Below are 19138 nucleotides of genomic sequence, written 5' to 3' on the forward strand. Positions count from 1 at the left end.
GGACAAAATCACTTCCATGGCAAATGAGGTCCTGAACGGAAAACCGGTCCCTGCAGAGTTTAAGGAAAGTAAAATAGTATTGATTCCTAAGAGTAAAGGCAAAACCAACTTAAACAATTTTCGGCCGCTTTCGCTACTAAATTCTGATTACAAAATAATTTCGCGTATTATCAACAAAAGACTCTCTGCCTTTTCCAACAAAATATTGAGTCATCATCAATCTTGTTCTCCGACCAGAACGATATTCTAAAGTCTATCTGCATACAGAGACGTCATTGCAATTACCTCAGTGACAAGTATAAAATGTGCGTTAATCTGTATAGATTTCAACAAAGCTTTTGACCGCGTTAGTCATAGATACCTCTTTGCGACGCTGTCAAGAATGGCTTTCCACCCCCAGATTGTGAACATGCTAAGGAATATTGCAACAGGTATAAATGCGAAAATAGCAATCAATGGCCAAACATCTAAACCCATACAGATAAGGCGAGGGGTTCCACAGGGCAGACCCTTATCTATGTTTTTATTTTCCGTATCTTTAGAGCCATTCCTCCGCACTGTCCACGCAAGATTAACAGGCATAACATTGAGTGGTGAGAAAACTGTCATACGAGCTTATGTTGATGACGTGGGCGTTGTAATAAGGAATAAGGAGGAGACAGTTACACTGGAAAGAGAAATCCAAAGGTGTTGTCTAGCGTCGGGAGCGACAGCAAATGAAAACAAAAGTCAAATATTGAATCTACGGGGCCTAGATCACCTTCGACTGGCATGGGCAAAACAAGACAACAAACGTAAGACTTTGGGAATAACCTTAATGGCATGTCCGATGAGGATGGCTGCTTTTAACTGGACGGAAACTAGGAGGAACGTTCATGGTGCTGTAATGGAGAACATCCATCGAACTATGGACCTGGTGCAAAAAGTCAGATTCATCAACTCCTGCGTTTTGTCTAAAGCGTATTTCACTGCGCAGGTATTTCCAATCCCTAAGCTAGTAGCGAAAGGGATCATGTCCACTGTTACCAATTATTTATGGCGAGGAGACATATTCAGGGTTGGTGCGACTACCGTTGTACTGGATGTCAGAAACGGGTTTGGTGGATATTCGCAATAAAGCGTCTGCACTGTTCCTCAAACGGACTTTCCATATACTCAGAGAACTTCCACAATGTATAACCGCAAAGCTCTTTGAGGCTGTGACACCCCATAGCCTGCAAGCACCGATTGATGTGCGAAGGATTAATGCCCGTCTGCAGAATGTGAGGAACTTTTTCCTCGAAGCAAGTTATCTTAGTGACTAAATCAGAAGCAACACACGTATCACAGCGCGCGACATCATACTTGAAAGGAAGTTAAATGAGGGTAGAAACAAAATTGAAACGAAATTCCCAAATTGTGACTGGAAAGCTGTATGGCAGAACATCAACTATGCCGGGCTATCTACAGACGCTATTTCCGCATGGTACAAAACAGTTAATAATGTCATCAGCACCAACGAGAGACTATATGGGATCGGTTTAAACCAGACACACCTTTGTGGAAAATGCAATCTGGTGGATACACTCAGCCACAGATTCACCTGTGGTGGCAATTTGCATAACTGGAATTGGATCAGGCAACAAATTGCTTTTCTTACCAGATCCTCTACGGAATATATAACGCCATCGCTCCTCCTGAGACCAGACATGACATACTTTCCGAAATTAAAAACCAACGCCATTAGCTGGTTACTGGGAAAATATGTTAGTTATGTCATCCACACACTTGGGTCGGACAACGAGATAGAATTCCGCGTTTACATGAAGTGTGAATATGCAAAAATCAGCACGTATCGCAACCACAAGAAGCACTACGGCAACATGCTGAAGATCATTTTTGAAAGAATGGGTGTTGGTTAAATATGTGGAACCACTACAACACCATGAACGAGAACGAACAGAAGAAAATTAAAAGTCACTTCGTTTCTTATTACTATTTACTACTACCTTGCTTCCGGAACAATTTTTTTTCAACACATTTTGTTCAAAATTACTCGTGTTCGACTTCCAAAGTATTTGTGTGATCCGAGAAGAATTTTTTTTTTTTAAGTGTTCAGTTTCTACTCAGAGAAGAGGTTTCTTTGTATTTCTTACATCGGAGAATGGAAATATTGTGTTAAGATTTCCGCACACTTAGTGCTATGATCCAACAGGGAACATGAAAAAGGGGTGGGAGGGGTTTAGGCCTCGACGCACTGGCAGTGCCGTGAACAGACCCCACTGCTAGTGCGGCGTGTACCACGCCCTGACCATCCTAAAAATACAAATAAATTAATAAATAAATAAAAAATAAAAAGAAAATAAAAGTGGTTAATAAAAATTGGATTGTTGGGAAACAAGAATGGATAAAAAAGTGGATGGAGAAAAAAACAGAAAAGAACGGGTAGCGTCTTTGATTCATTATCAAAACGTCTTCGGTCCCGGGTTCGATCCCCGCCACTGCCTAAATTTTGATAAATAATCAGCATTGGCGGCCGAAGACTTCCGGCATAAGAAGTCAGCCTCATTCTGCCAACGGCCTTGTCAAAGAGGGCGGAGGAGCGGATAGAGGTTCAGGGCACTCTCTTGTCCTAAGGATGGGAAATTGCCCCTAAAGGCGGAAGAATCAGCAATGATCAACGACATGAGGATGCAGAAGGCAATGGAAACCACTGCATTAAAGACACGTAACGTGTATCCACAGGACATGTGGCTTGTAATTGAAGAAGTGTCTTGATGATCTCTCCATTGGCAAAAGATTCCGGAATAGTCCCCCATTCGGATCTCCGGGAGGGGACTGCCAAGGGGGAGGTTACCATGAGAAAAAGGTTGAATAACCAACGACAGGATAACGTTCTACGAGTGGGGGCGTGGAATGTCAGAAGCTTGACCGTGGTAGGGAAACTAGAAAATCTGAAAAGGGAAATGCAAAGGCTCAATCTAGATATAGTAGGGGTCAGTGAAGTGAAGTGGAAGGAAGACAAGGATTTCTGGTCAGATGAGTATCGGGTAATATCAACAGCAGCAGAAAATGGAATAACAGGTGTAGGATTCGTTATGAATGGGAAGGTAGGGCAGAGGATGTGTTACTGTGAACAGTTCAGTGACTGGGTTGTTCTAATCAGAATCGACAGCAGACCAACACCGACAACGATAGTTCAGGTACACATGCCGACGTCGCAAGCTGAAGATGAACAGGTAGAGAAAGTGTATGAGGATATTGAAAGGGTAATGCGGTATGTAAAGGGGGACGAAAATCTAATAGTCATGGGCGACTGGAATGCAGTTGTAGGGGAAGGAGTAGAAGAAAAGGTTACAGGAGAATATGGGCTTGGGACAAGGAATGAAAGAGGAGAAAGGCTAATTGGTTCTGTAACAAGATTCAGCTAGTAATAGCGAATACCCTGTTCAAGAATCACATGAGGAGGAGGTATACTTGGAAAAGCCCGGGAGATACGGGAAGATTTCATTTACATTACATAATGGTCAGACAGAGATTCCGAAATCAGATACTGGACTGTAAGGCGTACCCAGGAGCAGATATAGACTCAGATCACAATATAGTAGTGATGAAGAGTAGGCTGAAGTTCAAGACATTAGTCAGGAAGAATCAATACGGAAAGAAGTGGGATACGGAAGTACTAAGGAATGACGAGATACGTTTGAAGTTCTCTAACGCTATAGATACAGCAATAAAGAATAGCGCAGTAGGCAGTACAGTTGAAGAGGAATGGACATCTCTAAAAAGGGCCATCACAGAAGTTGGGAAGGAAAACATAGGTACAAAGAAGGTAGCTGCGAAGAAACCATGGGTAACAGAAGAAATACTTCAGTTGATTGATGAAAGGAGGAAGTACAAACATGTTCCGGGAAAATCAGGAATACAGAAATACAAGTCGCTGAGGAATGAAATAAATAGGAAGTGCAGGGAAGCTAAGACGAAATGGCTGCAGGAAAAATGTGAAGACATCGAAAAAGATATGATTGTCGGAAGGACAGACTCAGCATACAGAAAAGTCAAAACAACCTTTGGTGACATTAAAAGCAACGGTGGTAACATTAAGAGTGCAACGGGAATTCCACTGTTAAATGCAGAGGAGAGAGCAGATACGTGGAAAGAATACATTGAAAGCCTGAATGAGGGTGAAGATTTGTCTGATGTGATAGAAGAAGAAACAGGTGTCGATTTAGAAGAGATAGGGGATCCAGTATTAGAATCGCAATTTAAAAGAGCTTTGGAGGACTTACGGTCAAATAAGGCAGAAGGGATAGATAACATTCCATCAGAATTTCTAAAATCATTGGGGGAACTGGCAACAAAACGACTATTCACGTTGGTGTGTAGAATATATGAGTCTGGCGACATACCATCTGACTTTCGGAAAAGCATCATCCACACAATTCCGAAGACGGCAAGAGCTGACAAGTGCGAGAATTATCGCACAATCAGTTTAACAGCTCATGCATCGAAGCTGCTTACAAGAATAATATACAGAAGAATGGAAAAGAAAATTGAGAATGCGCTAGGTGACGATCAGTTTGGCTTTAGGAAAAGTAAAGAGACGAGAGAGGCAATTCTGACGTTACGGCTAATAATGGAAGCAAGGCTAAAGAAAAATCAAGACACTTTCATAGGATTTGTCTACCTGGAAAAAGCGTTCGACAATATAAAATGGTGCAAGCTGTTCGAGATTCTGAAAAAAGTAGGGGTAAGCTATAGGGAGAGACAGGTCATATACAATATGTACAACAACCATGAGGGAATAATAATAGTGGACGATCAAGAACGAAGTGCTCGTATTAAGAAGGGTGTAAGACAAGGCTGTAGCCTTTCGCCCCTACTCTTCAATCTGTACATCGAGGAAGCAATGATGGAAATAAAAGAAAGGTTCAGGAGTGGAATTAAAATACAGGGTGAAAGGATATCAATGATACGATTCGCTGATGACATTGCTATGCTGAGTGAAAGTGAAGACGAATTAAATGATCTGCTGAACGGACTGAACAGTCTAATGAGTACACAGTATGGTTTGAGAGTAAATCGGAGAAAGACGAAGGTAATGAGAAGTAGTAGAAATAAGAACAGCGAGAAACTTAACATCAGGATTGATGGTCACGAAGTCAATGAAGTTAAGGAATTCTGCTACCTAGACAGTAAAATAACCAATGACGGGCGGAGCAAGGAGGAGATCAAAAGCAGACTCGCTATGGCGAAAAAGGCATTTCTGGACAAGAGAAGTCTACTAATATCAAATACCGGCCTTAATTTGAGGAAGAAATTTCTGAGGATGTACTTCTGGAGTACAGCATTGTATGGTAGTGAAACATGGACTGTGGGAAAACCGGAACAGAAGAGAATCGAAGCATTTGAGATGTGGTGCTATAGACGAATGTTGAAAATTAGGTGGACTGATAAGGTAAGGAATGAGGAGGTTCTATGCAGAATCGGAGAGGAAAGGAATATGTGGAAAACATTGATAAGGGGAAGGGACAGGATGATAGGACATCTGCTAAGACATGAGGGAACGACTTCCATGGTACTAGAGGGAGCTGTAGAGGGCAAAAACTGTAGAGGAAGACAGAGATTGGAATACGTCAAGCAAATAATTGAGGACCTAGGTTGTAAGTGCTACTCTGAGATGAAGAGGTTAGCACAGGAAAGGAATTCGTGGCGGGCCGCATCTAATCAGTCAGTAGACTGATGACCAAAGAAATATCAGACAACAGGAAAATAAAATCCAGGACAAGATTTAACCAGAGGCGCCGAGAAAAAGTGGAGGTCGTGACTTGTATTTTTTTACACATAATCGCACCACTGAAAACATGTCGTGCAACTTGAAGAGAAGAAAGACAAGCCAGCAGTCAGCGGCATTGCCGATAGCTTTGCGTTTGGATTGTTGTTTGGTTCTGTTGGGGGCCGATTATTAATGTCGAAATTGCTGAACAGCTGTGTTTCACATCTAGTCGCGTATAAGTTGACGTTGCAGGCACCAGTGCCTGTCTTGTTTATTATTCTCCCTAAACTGAATGTGATGTTGTCAAATGGACTATTGGTGATATCATAATTGAAGACTGTCCGTCAAAACCTCAAGATAAAACTTTGCATGAAAAAGAAATGCTATTACCACAGAGTTCCTACACAACTCAGAACGAGCATTTTCACGCTCTAAAACTTCATCTAGCAGTACCAGAAAACAATCAAACCAGTCTTAAATCGGAGAGAAATAAGAGAACGAGATACTCTTCTGCCCACCCAAAAAGGAAACACTAAGTGCAAGCTGCCTAGCTGGATGACTTGTTCTCAGCGACTGTGTATTTCGTTCATGCAGTTTGGTTCACTTTGACCTTTGTCAAAATTGTTATATAGGAGGAGATTTTAAGTTTTTGTTTTGACGCTTTCAAGAAGTGGTATTAAATTCAAGAAAATAGCTTAGTTTATTTTTTCTTATCCATTTTAGTAGTTTCTCTGTATGTTGTCAATAGCATGATGCTACATTAGGTTAAGGTATTCAATGGCTAAGTGTAAATTTTAATAAAAAAATTAAAAATGAAGCATACTGATTTTCATTATCATTTTAAAACAGCTGGATCCAATGGAACCAAGACTAGAGAAAAAATGCTTATTCTGAAAAAAATGATTTATTTACCGTAACGGGAACACACAATCAAATATTACCAACTTTGTTCGTCGCCTGTCATCTTCATATCATAAGATGGATGCAGTAGTTCACTCCAGTTGTCATAATGATGTGTCATTGGTCCGGAAAATAAACTATTTTCGAAATAAAACAAAAAAATTCCCGAAAATTTTATAAATTTTTGTTTTGTCCCTCTCAGTTGCATGAATAATTTATTGCTGCAAGGGTAACTATTCTGGATTGACTCACCCTTACGCAAAACACACACCTTGTTATTAACCGTAAGTAGTTGTACAACATTATGCCGAAAGGTACGAATAGCTTTGTACAGGAAAGTCAAACTGAACAAAAGTCAAACTGTGCAAAGCTGTTCGTATCTCCTGGCACCATGTTATGTAACTAGTTAAGGTTAATAACAAGGTTTGTGGTTTAAGAATGGGCGAGTCAGCCTGAGAGCGGTAACCATTGCAGCAGTGAACTGTATATTTACGCAGCTGAGACGGACAGAATCAAATTTTCCTTAATACTACAGAATACAATTGCGGATCTACTATCCTGGGCAGCATGCCCGGAATCAGTAAAAAATTCCGTTATTGAATGCAGTATTGTAAGATGGAAATGTAGTTCTGTACGGCAACAAAAATATCTATCGAATTGAAATGAAGTCCCATGCTTCGTGACAGAGCGTAGGGGAACAAAAACAATGGTTCAAATGGCTCTGAGCACTATGTGACTTAACTTCTGAGGTCATCAGTCCCCTAGAACTTAGAACTACTTAAACTTAACTAACCCAAGGACATCACACACATCCATGCCCGTGGCAGGGTTCGAACCTGCGACCATAGCGGTCGCGCGGTTCCAGACTGAAGCGCCTAGAACCGCTAGGCCACTCTGGACGGCCGTAGGGGAACGATGCGGGAGACCCGCGCCGCCGTACTAGGCAAGGTCTTAATGGAGGTTGGTTGCCGTTGCCTTCCTCCGACCGTAATGGGGATTAAAGATGATGATGAAGACGGCACAACAATACTCAGTCATCTCGAGGCAGGTGAAAATCCCTAACCCTGCGGGGAGTCGAACCCGGGACCCCGTGCTCGGGAAGCGAGAACGCTACTGCGAGCTGCGGACAAATATATCTATATAAACTAAAAATGTCGAAATTCAAACTACCGCGGAGGGGGATTGGGGTGGGGGGTATGGAATGGGGGGGGGGAGTTGGTAAGGGGAGATGTTACAAACGTTTCACACCTGCTGGAATCATCATCTTTAAATCTAACACTGATGAAGTGGAATGTTTCGAAAAAGCCTATTCCAGCATTATCTGCGTCATCTATCAGACGTAACAGCAGCTACAGCCGTCTGGCCCAGTCGATATACAACTTCTTCAGTTCGCTTACGTTGTTGGCGTCGTTGTAGTTGTTGACGGTGCAGGGCGGCTGGTGGAAGTCGTTGGTGCCGTACGGCACGTCCGGGTAGCTGTAGCCGCTGGGCTTGCTGCCGCCCACGCCGCTGAGGCCGTTCCACGAGGCGCTCATGTGGTTGATCACCGCGTCCACGTAGATCCTGCAACGTGCCCAATGCCAATTGCTTTTGCTTGTTTGCATCACATAGCGCACAGCTTTCAACTACCATTAATAATTTCGTATCGATATCCCTTGTAATTCAGCCAGCACGACAAAATCTACTGTCCGCTTGTTCTACACTTCGAAAGTGCAGTCTAGTCGTGCGTGAGGTTACGTATACGGTAAGTATTCTAATTTTAAGGTTTTCCTGAATTTGTAAGTCTTACTTAACATTACGAAAGGTCACTTCCATTAAAAACATTGCCCTGAAGATTGATAATAACTGTGTCCACAGACTTCGTCAAATTTTTAAATGAAATCATTCCACTTCTCAGGAAGAAAATAAAACTAAATATTTATTCCTGCCATATAGCTGGTCTACATCTGAAAGAATAGGTAAACAATTTCGTAAAACCGAAATAACTGATGGTTTCCGTACTGACAACACGTTAGGTCTGGCCATACGTCACAGTATCCAACACAATAAACCAGAAACCAGAAGCAGTTATAAGAGTCGAGGGGCATAAAGGGAAGCAGTGGTTGGGAATGGAGTGAGACAGGGCTGTAGCCTATCCCCGATGTTATTGGACTGGATTGAGGAGACCAAACAGTGAGGTCATCGGTCTCATTGGGTTAGGGAAGGATAGGGAAGGAAGTCGGCCGTTCCGTGTCAAAGGAACCATCCCGGCATTTGCCTGAGGAGATTTAGGGAAATCACGGAAAACCTAAATCAGGATGGCCGGACGCGGGATTGAACCTTCGTCCTCCTGAATGCTAGTCCCGATATTATTCAGTCTATATATTGAACAAGCAGTAAAGGAAAATAAAGAAAAATTTGAGTAGGAATTAAAATCCTTGGAAGAGAAATAAAAACCTTGAGGTTTGCCGATGACATTGTAATTCTGTCAGAAGCAGCAAAGAACCTCAGAGAGCAGCTGAATGGAATGGACAGTGTCTTGAAAGGAGGATATAAGATGATCATCGACAAAATCAAAACGAGGATAATGGAGTGTAGTCATATTAAATCAGGCGATGCTGAGGGAATTAGATTAGGAAATGAGACACTTAAAGTAGTAAATGAGTTTTGCTATTTGGGGAGCAAAATAACTGATGATGGTCGAAGTAGAGAGGATATAAAATGTAGACTGGCAATGGCAAGGAAAGCGTTTCTGAAGAAGAGAAGTTTGTTAACATCGAGTATAGATTTAAGTGTCAGGAAGTCTTTTCTGAAACTATTTGTATGGAAGTGAAACTTTGAAGGTAAATAGTTTGGACAAGAAGAGAATAGAAGCTTTTGAAATGTGGTGTTAGTGTTACAGAAGATTAGATGGGTGGATGACGTAACTAATGAGGAGGTACTGAATAGAATTAAGGGGAAGAGGAATTAGTGGCATAACTTGACTAGACGAAGGGATCGGTTGGTAGGACATGTTCTGAGGCATCAGGGGATCACCAATTTAGTACTGGACGCGAAGGGTAAAAGTCGTAGAGGTAGACAAGAGATGAATACACCATACAGATTCAGAAGGATGTCGGCTGCAGTAGGTACTTGGAGATGAAGAAGCATGCACAGGATAGAGTAGCAGGGAAAGCTGCATCAAACCAGCCGCTGGACTGAAGACCACAACAACAACAACAACAAACCTTACACACAATCTGGAATTTATAAAATCAGCTGGGGAGAACGCAAAAACTTTTATGTAGGACTACCTGGTAGAAGTTTGAACACACGTTTTATAGAACACAGTAAGACAACTGACATCATCCTGCGCGAGCCATATTCGAGCAACTAAACGCGAGTTAGATAACCTTTAAAACTCTTCAGAAATTTTCCATAAAAAAGGAAAGGTAGATAGCTGGATTAATTACAAAGAAGTCGAATTCATAGGGACTTTCGAAACCAGCCAGAATTCATTTTGGATGAAAAGATTGACCTTAAAAATGTGAAACTCCTGGACTGCTTCGTGAACGTCTTATAATCTATTCTTAATCCTTGTAAATATTGTAGACCATGCTACGCTTACTACTACTTCGCACCTTTCCTACAGTTACGTATTTCTTGCGCTTGTTTGTGGACCGCTGCTTTGATCTATATCTGATGTTTTAGACCGTATTCTGTACTTGCATTTTTGGATATTGTTGTATTTTGACCTGATAGTCAATTCATCTTTTTACCTAGTTTTAATCTATATTCTCAGTCACGTTTTTAGATAGCATTTTTATCTGGCACATGTTTCCGTCACTTTTCTCTTTTCTGCACACACACACATTTCACAAGTCACCTGATATCGACTCCATATGTTAGCATCTTTGGACTCCATATTCTTTGTATGTTTACATCTTTGTCGCTTTTGTGATCCAGTTACCACACTTACTACTTGAAGTTTAAAGTACAGTGTTTACATAATTATTTCTCCAGCTCTATAACTATATGGTGTGTGGAACAGCAGATAAATGCACAACAGCTCAAGCAACTGCTCTTACACAGCATGTCGCAGCTTTGTATTATTGAGTGGATTACAACATCCCATGTAAACAGCTTTAAAATTTTCACTTTCAGCGTTTGTCAATTTCATAAATATGTGAATTATATTTGACGACCGATGGTTATCAGAATGCTTGAAAATGACCACACGCCGAAACTGCAGTCGCAATTAATAATGTTTTAACAGCCAAAATCGCAATTATTTCATTTAAAAATTGCCCGGAAGAATTGCGAGTAATTCCTAAACTTTTCCATGTTATATAATTTACTTCTGAACTCTGAATGCGTATAGATATTAGTTGATCAACATAACATTATTCTTGTCTGTGCAGCTACCACAGACGGACTCGAGCACACGCTACTGTCGACATACTAATAAAAAACAGCTGCGAGAAGTCTATCGCCAATTGCCAAATTTACTGCTCGAAAGTGAAACTATACAGTTATCTCTGTTGTGTTTTCCTCATCATCATTTCATCATCATCGTCATGCAAATCGGCGAAGTGACGTCGAATAAAAACACTTGCACCAGGAGGCTGAACTACCTAAAAGGGGACTCCCGGCCAAACACGCCATACAACCGTATTTTCCTTAAGAATGTGAACCTCTAACTCTGCAAGTGACTGACTGAGAGATCTTCTAAAGATTTCCGTCATGAAATGTGGAACGTAAATTTCTACTACAATAGAGAATAGTGTCTGCGTATTCCCTCAGACAGATTTCGTATTAACGGATGTAATGATTTGATGACCTATTGCCTATACATGACTCTCATGATTGTTATTTCCGCATATAAAATGTCACGCTTGAGTCAAGGTTTCCTACTTTCCCTCAAAATTTTTCATTGTAAGTGTTTTAAACTCAGTTATGGACATAAGCTCCTGAACTGATTATGTCAATGACCTTAATAATCACGGAATCGAATTTGTCCCTTTCCATAATCCTTCATCTCCGTTTTATATCAAAACCCATCGTGAGAGTAAAAGCTTTTTGACTGACTTACCGGACTCCGACGTTGTTGCAGCGGTTCACCATGTCTTTGAACTCGGACTCCGAACCAGATCGGCTGACAATCCTGTAGGAGACAGGCTGGTATCGTTCCCACCACGGTCTATTGTTGGTGGTGATTGACATGTACTCGTTTGGCGGCGATATCTGAACGTTAGGGAAAATTAGTTGTTAGCTTATTTATGAACAGTGAATAATTTTTAAACTGTCAAAGTTACTCCAACAACAGTTCACAAATCAATATCTGTTCTAAATCTTAAGTGTCACTGACACTAATTCGTTTACTGTAACACAAGGGCGACATTTTTAAATTCCTATACGATGTCAATTACTGTGTACGATGCACGGATGTATTGGGCAATGTCCGTATTATGACAGTAGATAGCGTCATGACGCGCTTCTCAGTTCTGAGCGCACAATGAGCGCGTCAAGATGGCTAGAAAATAGTGTCTCCCGCAAAGTATGGGCGCCTGCCGAGAGATTTCATCTGATTTCATGTAACGCCCCATAACGTTTAAATGTCATGCAGCTCCTTCTTGATAGCTTTCGGTCGCACACTGCGTGGGCATCGAAAAGGCCACTGCAGGGTTTTCGATGGGAACTGTTTGATCACTCACCATATAGCCCCGAAATGGCTCCCTGTGATTTTCATCTGTGCTCAAACGATCCGCCGGCTATGAAGACAACATTATGGCACAAAAACAACCAGCTGCAGTACAGTGCAAAATACTGTCGGAAGCACAGGATGCTGCCTGCTATGACGATAGTTTTTGATAAAAGTTTGCATCCAATATCAGCTTGATATGAACGGGTTGAAGAAGAACATGTTATCGATCCACGAGAGGCTCGGCAACGACATTTTCCTTGCTAGAGTTAAAATTTCTTGCAATCCAGTCTGCTGTAACATAATGCGATTTCCTGTCCATATTGTCCAACGTACATATGAAGCAGCAATGTTTTGAGCATTTCATTTGCATTTCTAGGAGTATGGCAATGACTTTTAGACGCCACAGATTTTCCATTATACCGAAATAATGTTTTTTGGCAGTCTTCACAAGAGGCGTCAGACTGCCTTTGTGTGAGAAAAATGTTATTTCACCACAAACGTAAAAAAAAAAAAAAAAAAAAATGTGTGCTGTGAAGATGGTGCAACACTACGACTGATGTCTAAGTCGGAGCGGCGACTATGTAGAGAAGTAGCATGGAAGTGTAGCTAAATGTTGTAAATATAACCGTTCTGATTGTCTGTGTGGTTTCCATTTCGCCACCGATCGTTCCTTATTTTCCAAATAGCACTCGTACGTTATTATTGCAATTAAATATTGCTCCTCTAGTGTTATATTACAGAAGAATGCTGAAGAGTAGATGGGTAGATCACTTAACTAATGAGGACGTACTGAACAGAATTGGGGAGAAGAGGAATTTATGGCACAACTTGACTAGAGGAAGGAACCGGTTCCTAAGACACGTTCTGAGGCAGCAAGGGATCGTCAATTTAGTCCTTATAATTAAATGTTTCCCTGTGTTTCCCTGAGACATTTAATTATAAGATCTATAAGATCACCAATGGTACAAGGACGCCCCATTATCTCCAATGCTGGGGTGCTTGCCAATATCGGAGAGCCATGGCGGTAGTGACAATATGTAAGGGAAAAATGAACTGAAGTTTGAGTTGAGGAGGGTACTCAGCTTAGGTAGTTCATGCAGCAGTGTCGACTATCGTATTGTGGTGGTGTAATGGTTAGAAGTTCTGTTTAGCAAGCAATAACACGCACGTTCGACTCCCGGACGCAGCACAAATTTTAATTCATTTCGTCTGCTTCGATCGTCATCAATTTAGTATTGGAGGGAAGCGCGGAGGGTAAGAGGAGAGGGAGACGAAGGCATGAATACACTAAACAGATTCAAAAGGATGTAGGTAGCAGTAGGTATTCGGAGATGGAGAAGCTTGCACAGGATAGAGTAGCATGGAGAGCTGCATCAAACCAGTATCTGGATTAAGGACAACAACAACCTCTACTGTATAAATTGTAATAATGACACATTAGGATATCTAGTTAAATGTAACAGAGGATGAGAACTCTCTAGTAGTAAATAAATATATAGTATAAATATATAATATAAATATATAGTATATAAATAAGTATAAAAATGGTTCAAATGGCCCTAAGCACTATCTGAGGTCATCAGTCCCCTAGACTTAGAACTACTTAAACCTAACTAACTTAATGACATCACACACATCCATGCCCGAGGCAGGATTCGAACCTGCAACCGTAGCAGCCGCGTAGTTTCGGACTGAAGAGCCTAGAACCGTACGACCGCAGCGGCCCGCTATAAATAAGTATACAAATATGCGGTATATAAATATATAAAAATAGCTTGACAATGAATTGTGTGTTCTAGGGCATCATGCACTAGAGATTTAAGTGTTGCATTCGATCTTCACAAGCTCTTCCAGATTACTGCATTTACTGCGGACGTCGGAGGTACAGTAATTATACGTGAATTCGTTTGGTAACTGGCTTCCCGCTCCTAATACTGCCGCGAGAAACAGCGGTCACGACGGTTCTCCCATTATCTGTGATATCGAGCTGATTAAAATATTACAGCAAATTATACTCTTCAGTTTCAAATAAACAAATATATCTATCCAAAAAGACACCAATCCTAAAAATCTACTGTTATATCTGAAACATATTTGTCTCATTCGAATACACTTATCATTGAGGAGGTATCGGCCGCATTTTAAACAGATTTTGTCAGAGACCATCGTTCTCCGCATATGTTGGGATATATTTGCGCGGAGGCAGATACAAAATGATCAAGCACAAGAATCGGAGGAAAGAACGGCTACCCACTGCAGGAGAGAAAGGTTTTCACATCCGTATAAAATAGATGCTGACGTGGAAAGTGATTTGAAATTCGGACAGGGATGTTTACTTTGCGACAGTTATACCGTAAGTTTAACAGCGATCTCCACACCAATAACCATTAACGTATGTCTTCGTGACAGGTAAAATCCAAAGGAGCATGGCATTGGAGTAGGGGCATACAATACCATTTATTACAAGCCCCTCATGAATCATGGACCTTGCTGAGGTGAGCTTTGCTTGCGTGCCTGACTGATAGAAATAGTAGTGCCGTGACTGTAACTAGAACGGAGCTGTTTATGAGGAGAGGCCAGATTATGGTATGGTTCCTGAAGACAGGCAGCAGCTTTTTTCAGTAGTTTCAGGGGAAACTTTCTGGATAATTTACTGATCTGGCTTTGTAACATTAGCCTTGCTAAGCTGGTACTATGAAGGGCTGAAAACAAAGGGAAACTACTGCCATTATTTCCCGATAACGTACAACTCTACTGTAGTCAGGTACTAATGGCATCCTCTTGCGTAAAATCTTTCGGAAGTAAAACAGTCCCCATCTGTGCCAATCTCTTCATCTCAGAGTAGCGCTAACAACCTACAATTATTTACTGTATATGTTTTAACCTCCGTCTTTCTCTACAGTTTTTGCCCTCTACAACTCTCTCTAGTGTCATGGAAGTCATTCTCTGATGTCTTAGCAGATGTCGTATCATCCTGTCCCTTGCCCTCGACAGTGTTTTACTGATATTACTTTCCTCCTCAATTCTGCGCAAAACCTCCTAATTTCTTACCTTATCAGTCGACCTAATTTTCAATATTCGTCTGTAGTACCGCATCTCAAACTCTTCGAGTCTCTTCTGTTGCGCGTTTCCCATAGTCCATGTTTCACTACCATACAATACTGTGCTTCAAACGTACTTTCTCACAAATTTCTTCCTAAAATTACAGTCTATGTCTGATACTAGTAGACTTCTCTTGGCCAGGAATACCTTTTTTGCCACCACTAGTCTGCTTTTGATGTCCTCCTTGCTCCCCCCGTCATGTTATTTTGCTGCCAAGGTAGCAGAATTTCTTAAATGCGTCTACTTCGTGATCATCAGTCCTGATGTTAAGATTCTTGGTGTTCTCATTTCTGCTACTTCTCATTACTTTCGTCTTTCTTCCATTTATTCATATCCGTAGTCTGTACTCATAAGCCTGTTCAATCCATTCAAAACATCATATAATTCTACTTTACTTTCACTGAGGACAGCTATGTCATCAGGAGAATCGTACCACTGATATCCTTTCACCTTTAATTTTAATTCCACTTTTGAACTTTTCTTTTATTTCCATCATTGCTTCTTCGATGTTCAGATTGAACAGTAAGGGCGAAAGACTACATCCCTGTCTTACACACTTTTTAATCCGAGCAATTCGTTCTTCTCTTATTATTCCCTCTTGGCTCGTGTACATATTGTATATTATCCATCTCTCCCTATAGCTTACCCATATTTCTCTCAGAATTTCGAACATCTTGCATCATTTTACATTGTCGAACGCATTTTGCAGGTCGACAAATCCTATGAACGTGTCTTTATTTTTCTATAGTCTTTTTTCTATTGTCAACTGCAACAGAAGAATTGCCTCTCTGGTACCTTTACGTTTCCTACAGCCAAACTGTTCGTCATGTGACAAATCCTCGATTTTATCCATTCTCCTGTATATTATCCTTATCAGCAGCTTGGATATACGAGCTATTTAGCTGATTGTGTGATAACTCTCGCACTTGTCAGAACTTGCAGTCTTCGGAATTGTGTGGACGATATTTTTCCGAAAGTCAGATGGTGTGTAGCCGGACTCATACATTCTACACACCAACGTGAATAGTCGTTTTGTTGCCACTTCCTCAAATGATTTTAGAAATTTTGATGGAATGTTATGTACCCCTTCGTCCTTATTTGATCTTAAAGTCCTCCAAAGCTCTCATAAGTTCTTTTGAATGCATTATGGGAACAGCATTGATCAATGTCTTATAAATAATTACTACTAAAAACAGTCTTGATCACGATTTATTTAACAAGGTGACCGGTTTCGACCACTACTGTGGTCATCTTCAGACCATTGAGTAGGAACCTCTTTCTGTTGGAGAAAGTGATTCTCCAACAGAAAGAGGTTCCTACTCAATGGTCTGAAGATGACCACAGTAGTGGTCGAAACCGGTCACCTTGTTAAATAAATCGTGATCAAGACTGTTTTTAGTAGTAATTCTCATAAGTTCTGATTTTAATACTGGCTCCCCTATCTCTTCTAAATAGACTCCCGTTTCTTCTTCTAACACATCAGACAAATCTCCTTCCTCATAGAGAACTTCAGGGTACTCTTTCCACTTATCCACTCTCTCCTCTGTATTTAACAGTGGCATTACCTCTGCACTCTTAAAGTTACCACTCTTGCTTTTCATTTCATCGAAGGCAGTCCTTCCGACAATCATTTATTTTTCCATTTCTTCACATTTTTCATGCAGGCATTTCGTCTTAGCTTCGCTGAACTTCCTATTTATTTCCTCCTTCAGCGACTTGCATTTCGATGTTCTTGGACTTCCCTGAACATTTTTGTGCTTCCTTTTATCGTCGATCAGCTGAAGTATTTCTTCTGTTACCCATGATTCCTTCGAGGTTACCTTCTTTGTTCCTATGTTTTTCTTACCTACTTCTGTGATTGCCCTTTTTAGAGATATCCATACTTCTTCAACTGTACTGCCTGCTGAACTATTCCTTATTGCTGTATCTATAGCTTTAGAGAACTTCAGGTGTATTTCGTCATTCCTTAGATCTTCCGTGCCCCATTTCTTTGCGTATTGATTCTTCCTGACTAATTTTTTGGCCTTCTACCTACTCTTCATCACTGCTACATTGTGATCTGAGTCTGTATATGCTCCTGGATACGCCTTAGAGTCCAGTATCTGATTTCGGAATCCCTGTTTGATCATGATGTAATCTAACTGAAATCTTCTCGTATCGCCCGGCCTTTTCCGAGTATACCTTCTCCTCGTGTGATTCTGGACCAGAGTATTCGCTATTGCTAGCTGAAATGTTATGAAACTCATTTAGTCTTTCTTGTATCTCGTTCCTTGTCCCAAGCCCATATTCTCCTGTAATACTCAGGTAGTAAATAAATAATTGTCTGTGTGTTCGTATGGTGATTGCCCTTTTTAGAGATGTCCATGCCTCTTCAACTGTACTGCCTGCTGAACTATTCCTTATTGCTGTATCTATAGCTTTAGAGATCTGCAGGCGTAATTCGTCATTCCATAGTTCTTCCGTGTCCCACTTCTTTGCGTATTGATTCTTCCTGACTAATTTTTTGAACCTCAACGTACTCTTCATCACTGTTACATTGTGATCTGAGTCTGTATCTGCTCCTGGATATGCCTTAGAGTCCAGTATCTGATTTAGGAATCTCTGTCTGACCATGATGTAATTTAACTGAAATCTTCCCACATCACCCGGCCTTTTCCGAGTATACCTCCTCCTCGTGTGATTCTAAACCAGAGTATTCGCTATTGCTAGCTGAAATGTAACAAAACTCAATTAGTCTTTCTTGTATCTCGTTCCTTGACCCAAGCCCATATTCTCCTGTAATACTCAGGTAGTAAATAAATGTCTGTGTGCTCGTATGGGAGATGTTGGTTTGCTACATGTAAAAGTGTGTAACAGTTGACGATGGTATATGTCTGCATTCAGAATCTAGCAAGAACACAGTCTTACCTGTACGCCAGCATAGCCCTTGGGCGCCAGGAATCGCTCGCACTCGGCCGCGATGTCCGCCCACTTCCACTCGAACAGGTGGACCATGGCGCTGCGGCCGTTCGCCACGTTGGGGTCCCATTGGGCGCTGACGGCGGCCAGCGAGGCTGCCAGTAGGCAAAGTATGGACAACATGGCTGCGCCTCGACTGTCCACTACAATGCAACTTCCTCTGACACGGCGCCCGTTTTTATACTACGTCCACAAAAAAAAAAAAAAAAAAAAAAAAAAAAAAACTATCGACGTGATTGCAACTCACAACGTTTCACTTGATAGGACAAACATTATACGTCGGTGCAGCTAATGGATATTTAATGCCAGGTGTATTTTGTTATTAATAAGATTAACAGGTTTATACGCACAGAGAACAAAAGATATTATATTTGCTAAATCATTATAAATAAGTACGTCATTCCACACAACTGATAACATTTTCCGTTGAGCTACAGCGTAAGAAGCTCAACTATGATTTACAGCCGCAGGGTATCAAGCTTAATACGTAATCCTTAGCGATAGCAGGCTGGTGGATGAATCCCTGTAAAAATGATACGATGCTACTTGCCTATCTGTGAGCTACTTGTACAGAACTTAATTACCCCTGGCATATCAAGGCTTCTGTTATAAATCTCTGTCGTTTCCTGAAAGACATACGCTTTTCTAGTGTTCCTGCTTTAACGTAACACTGTAAAGAAGAAAACTGTGGAAGCATCATAAATGAACATAATTTCAGGAAAAAGAGAGTTTCAGAAAATGCAGACTGCAAATTTTCGACC

General features: G+C 41.1%; 1 protein-coding gene across 1 annotated transcript in view; it reads right to left on the minus strand.

Annotated features, from left to right (window-relative positions):
* LOC126236522 (alpha-amylase 1-like) overlaps positions 1-18513 on the minus strand; it is a 30272-nt gene extending 11759 nt beyond the window's left edge. Inside the window, exons 1-3 of the mRNA XM_049945888.1 lie at positions 18327-18513; positions 11706-11857; positions 8053-8218 (exon numbers count right to left, since the gene is read on the minus strand). Of these exons, the coding sequence (XP_049801845.1) occupies positions 8053-8218; positions 11706-11857; positions 18327-18500 (492 nt within the window). The 5' untranslated portion in view covers positions 18501-18513. The remainder of the gene's footprint in view (positions 1-8052; positions 8219-11705; positions 11858-18326) is intronic.
* Positions 18514-19138: the final 625 nt, after the last annotated feature.

The sequence above is a fragment of the Schistocerca nitens genome, chromosome 2, assembly GCF_023898315.1.
Source record: "Schistocerca nitens isolate TAMUIC-IGC-003100 chromosome 2, iqSchNite1.1, whole genome shotgun sequence".
NCBI lineage: Eukaryota > Metazoa > Arthropoda > Insecta > Orthoptera > Acrididae > Schistocerca > Schistocerca nitens.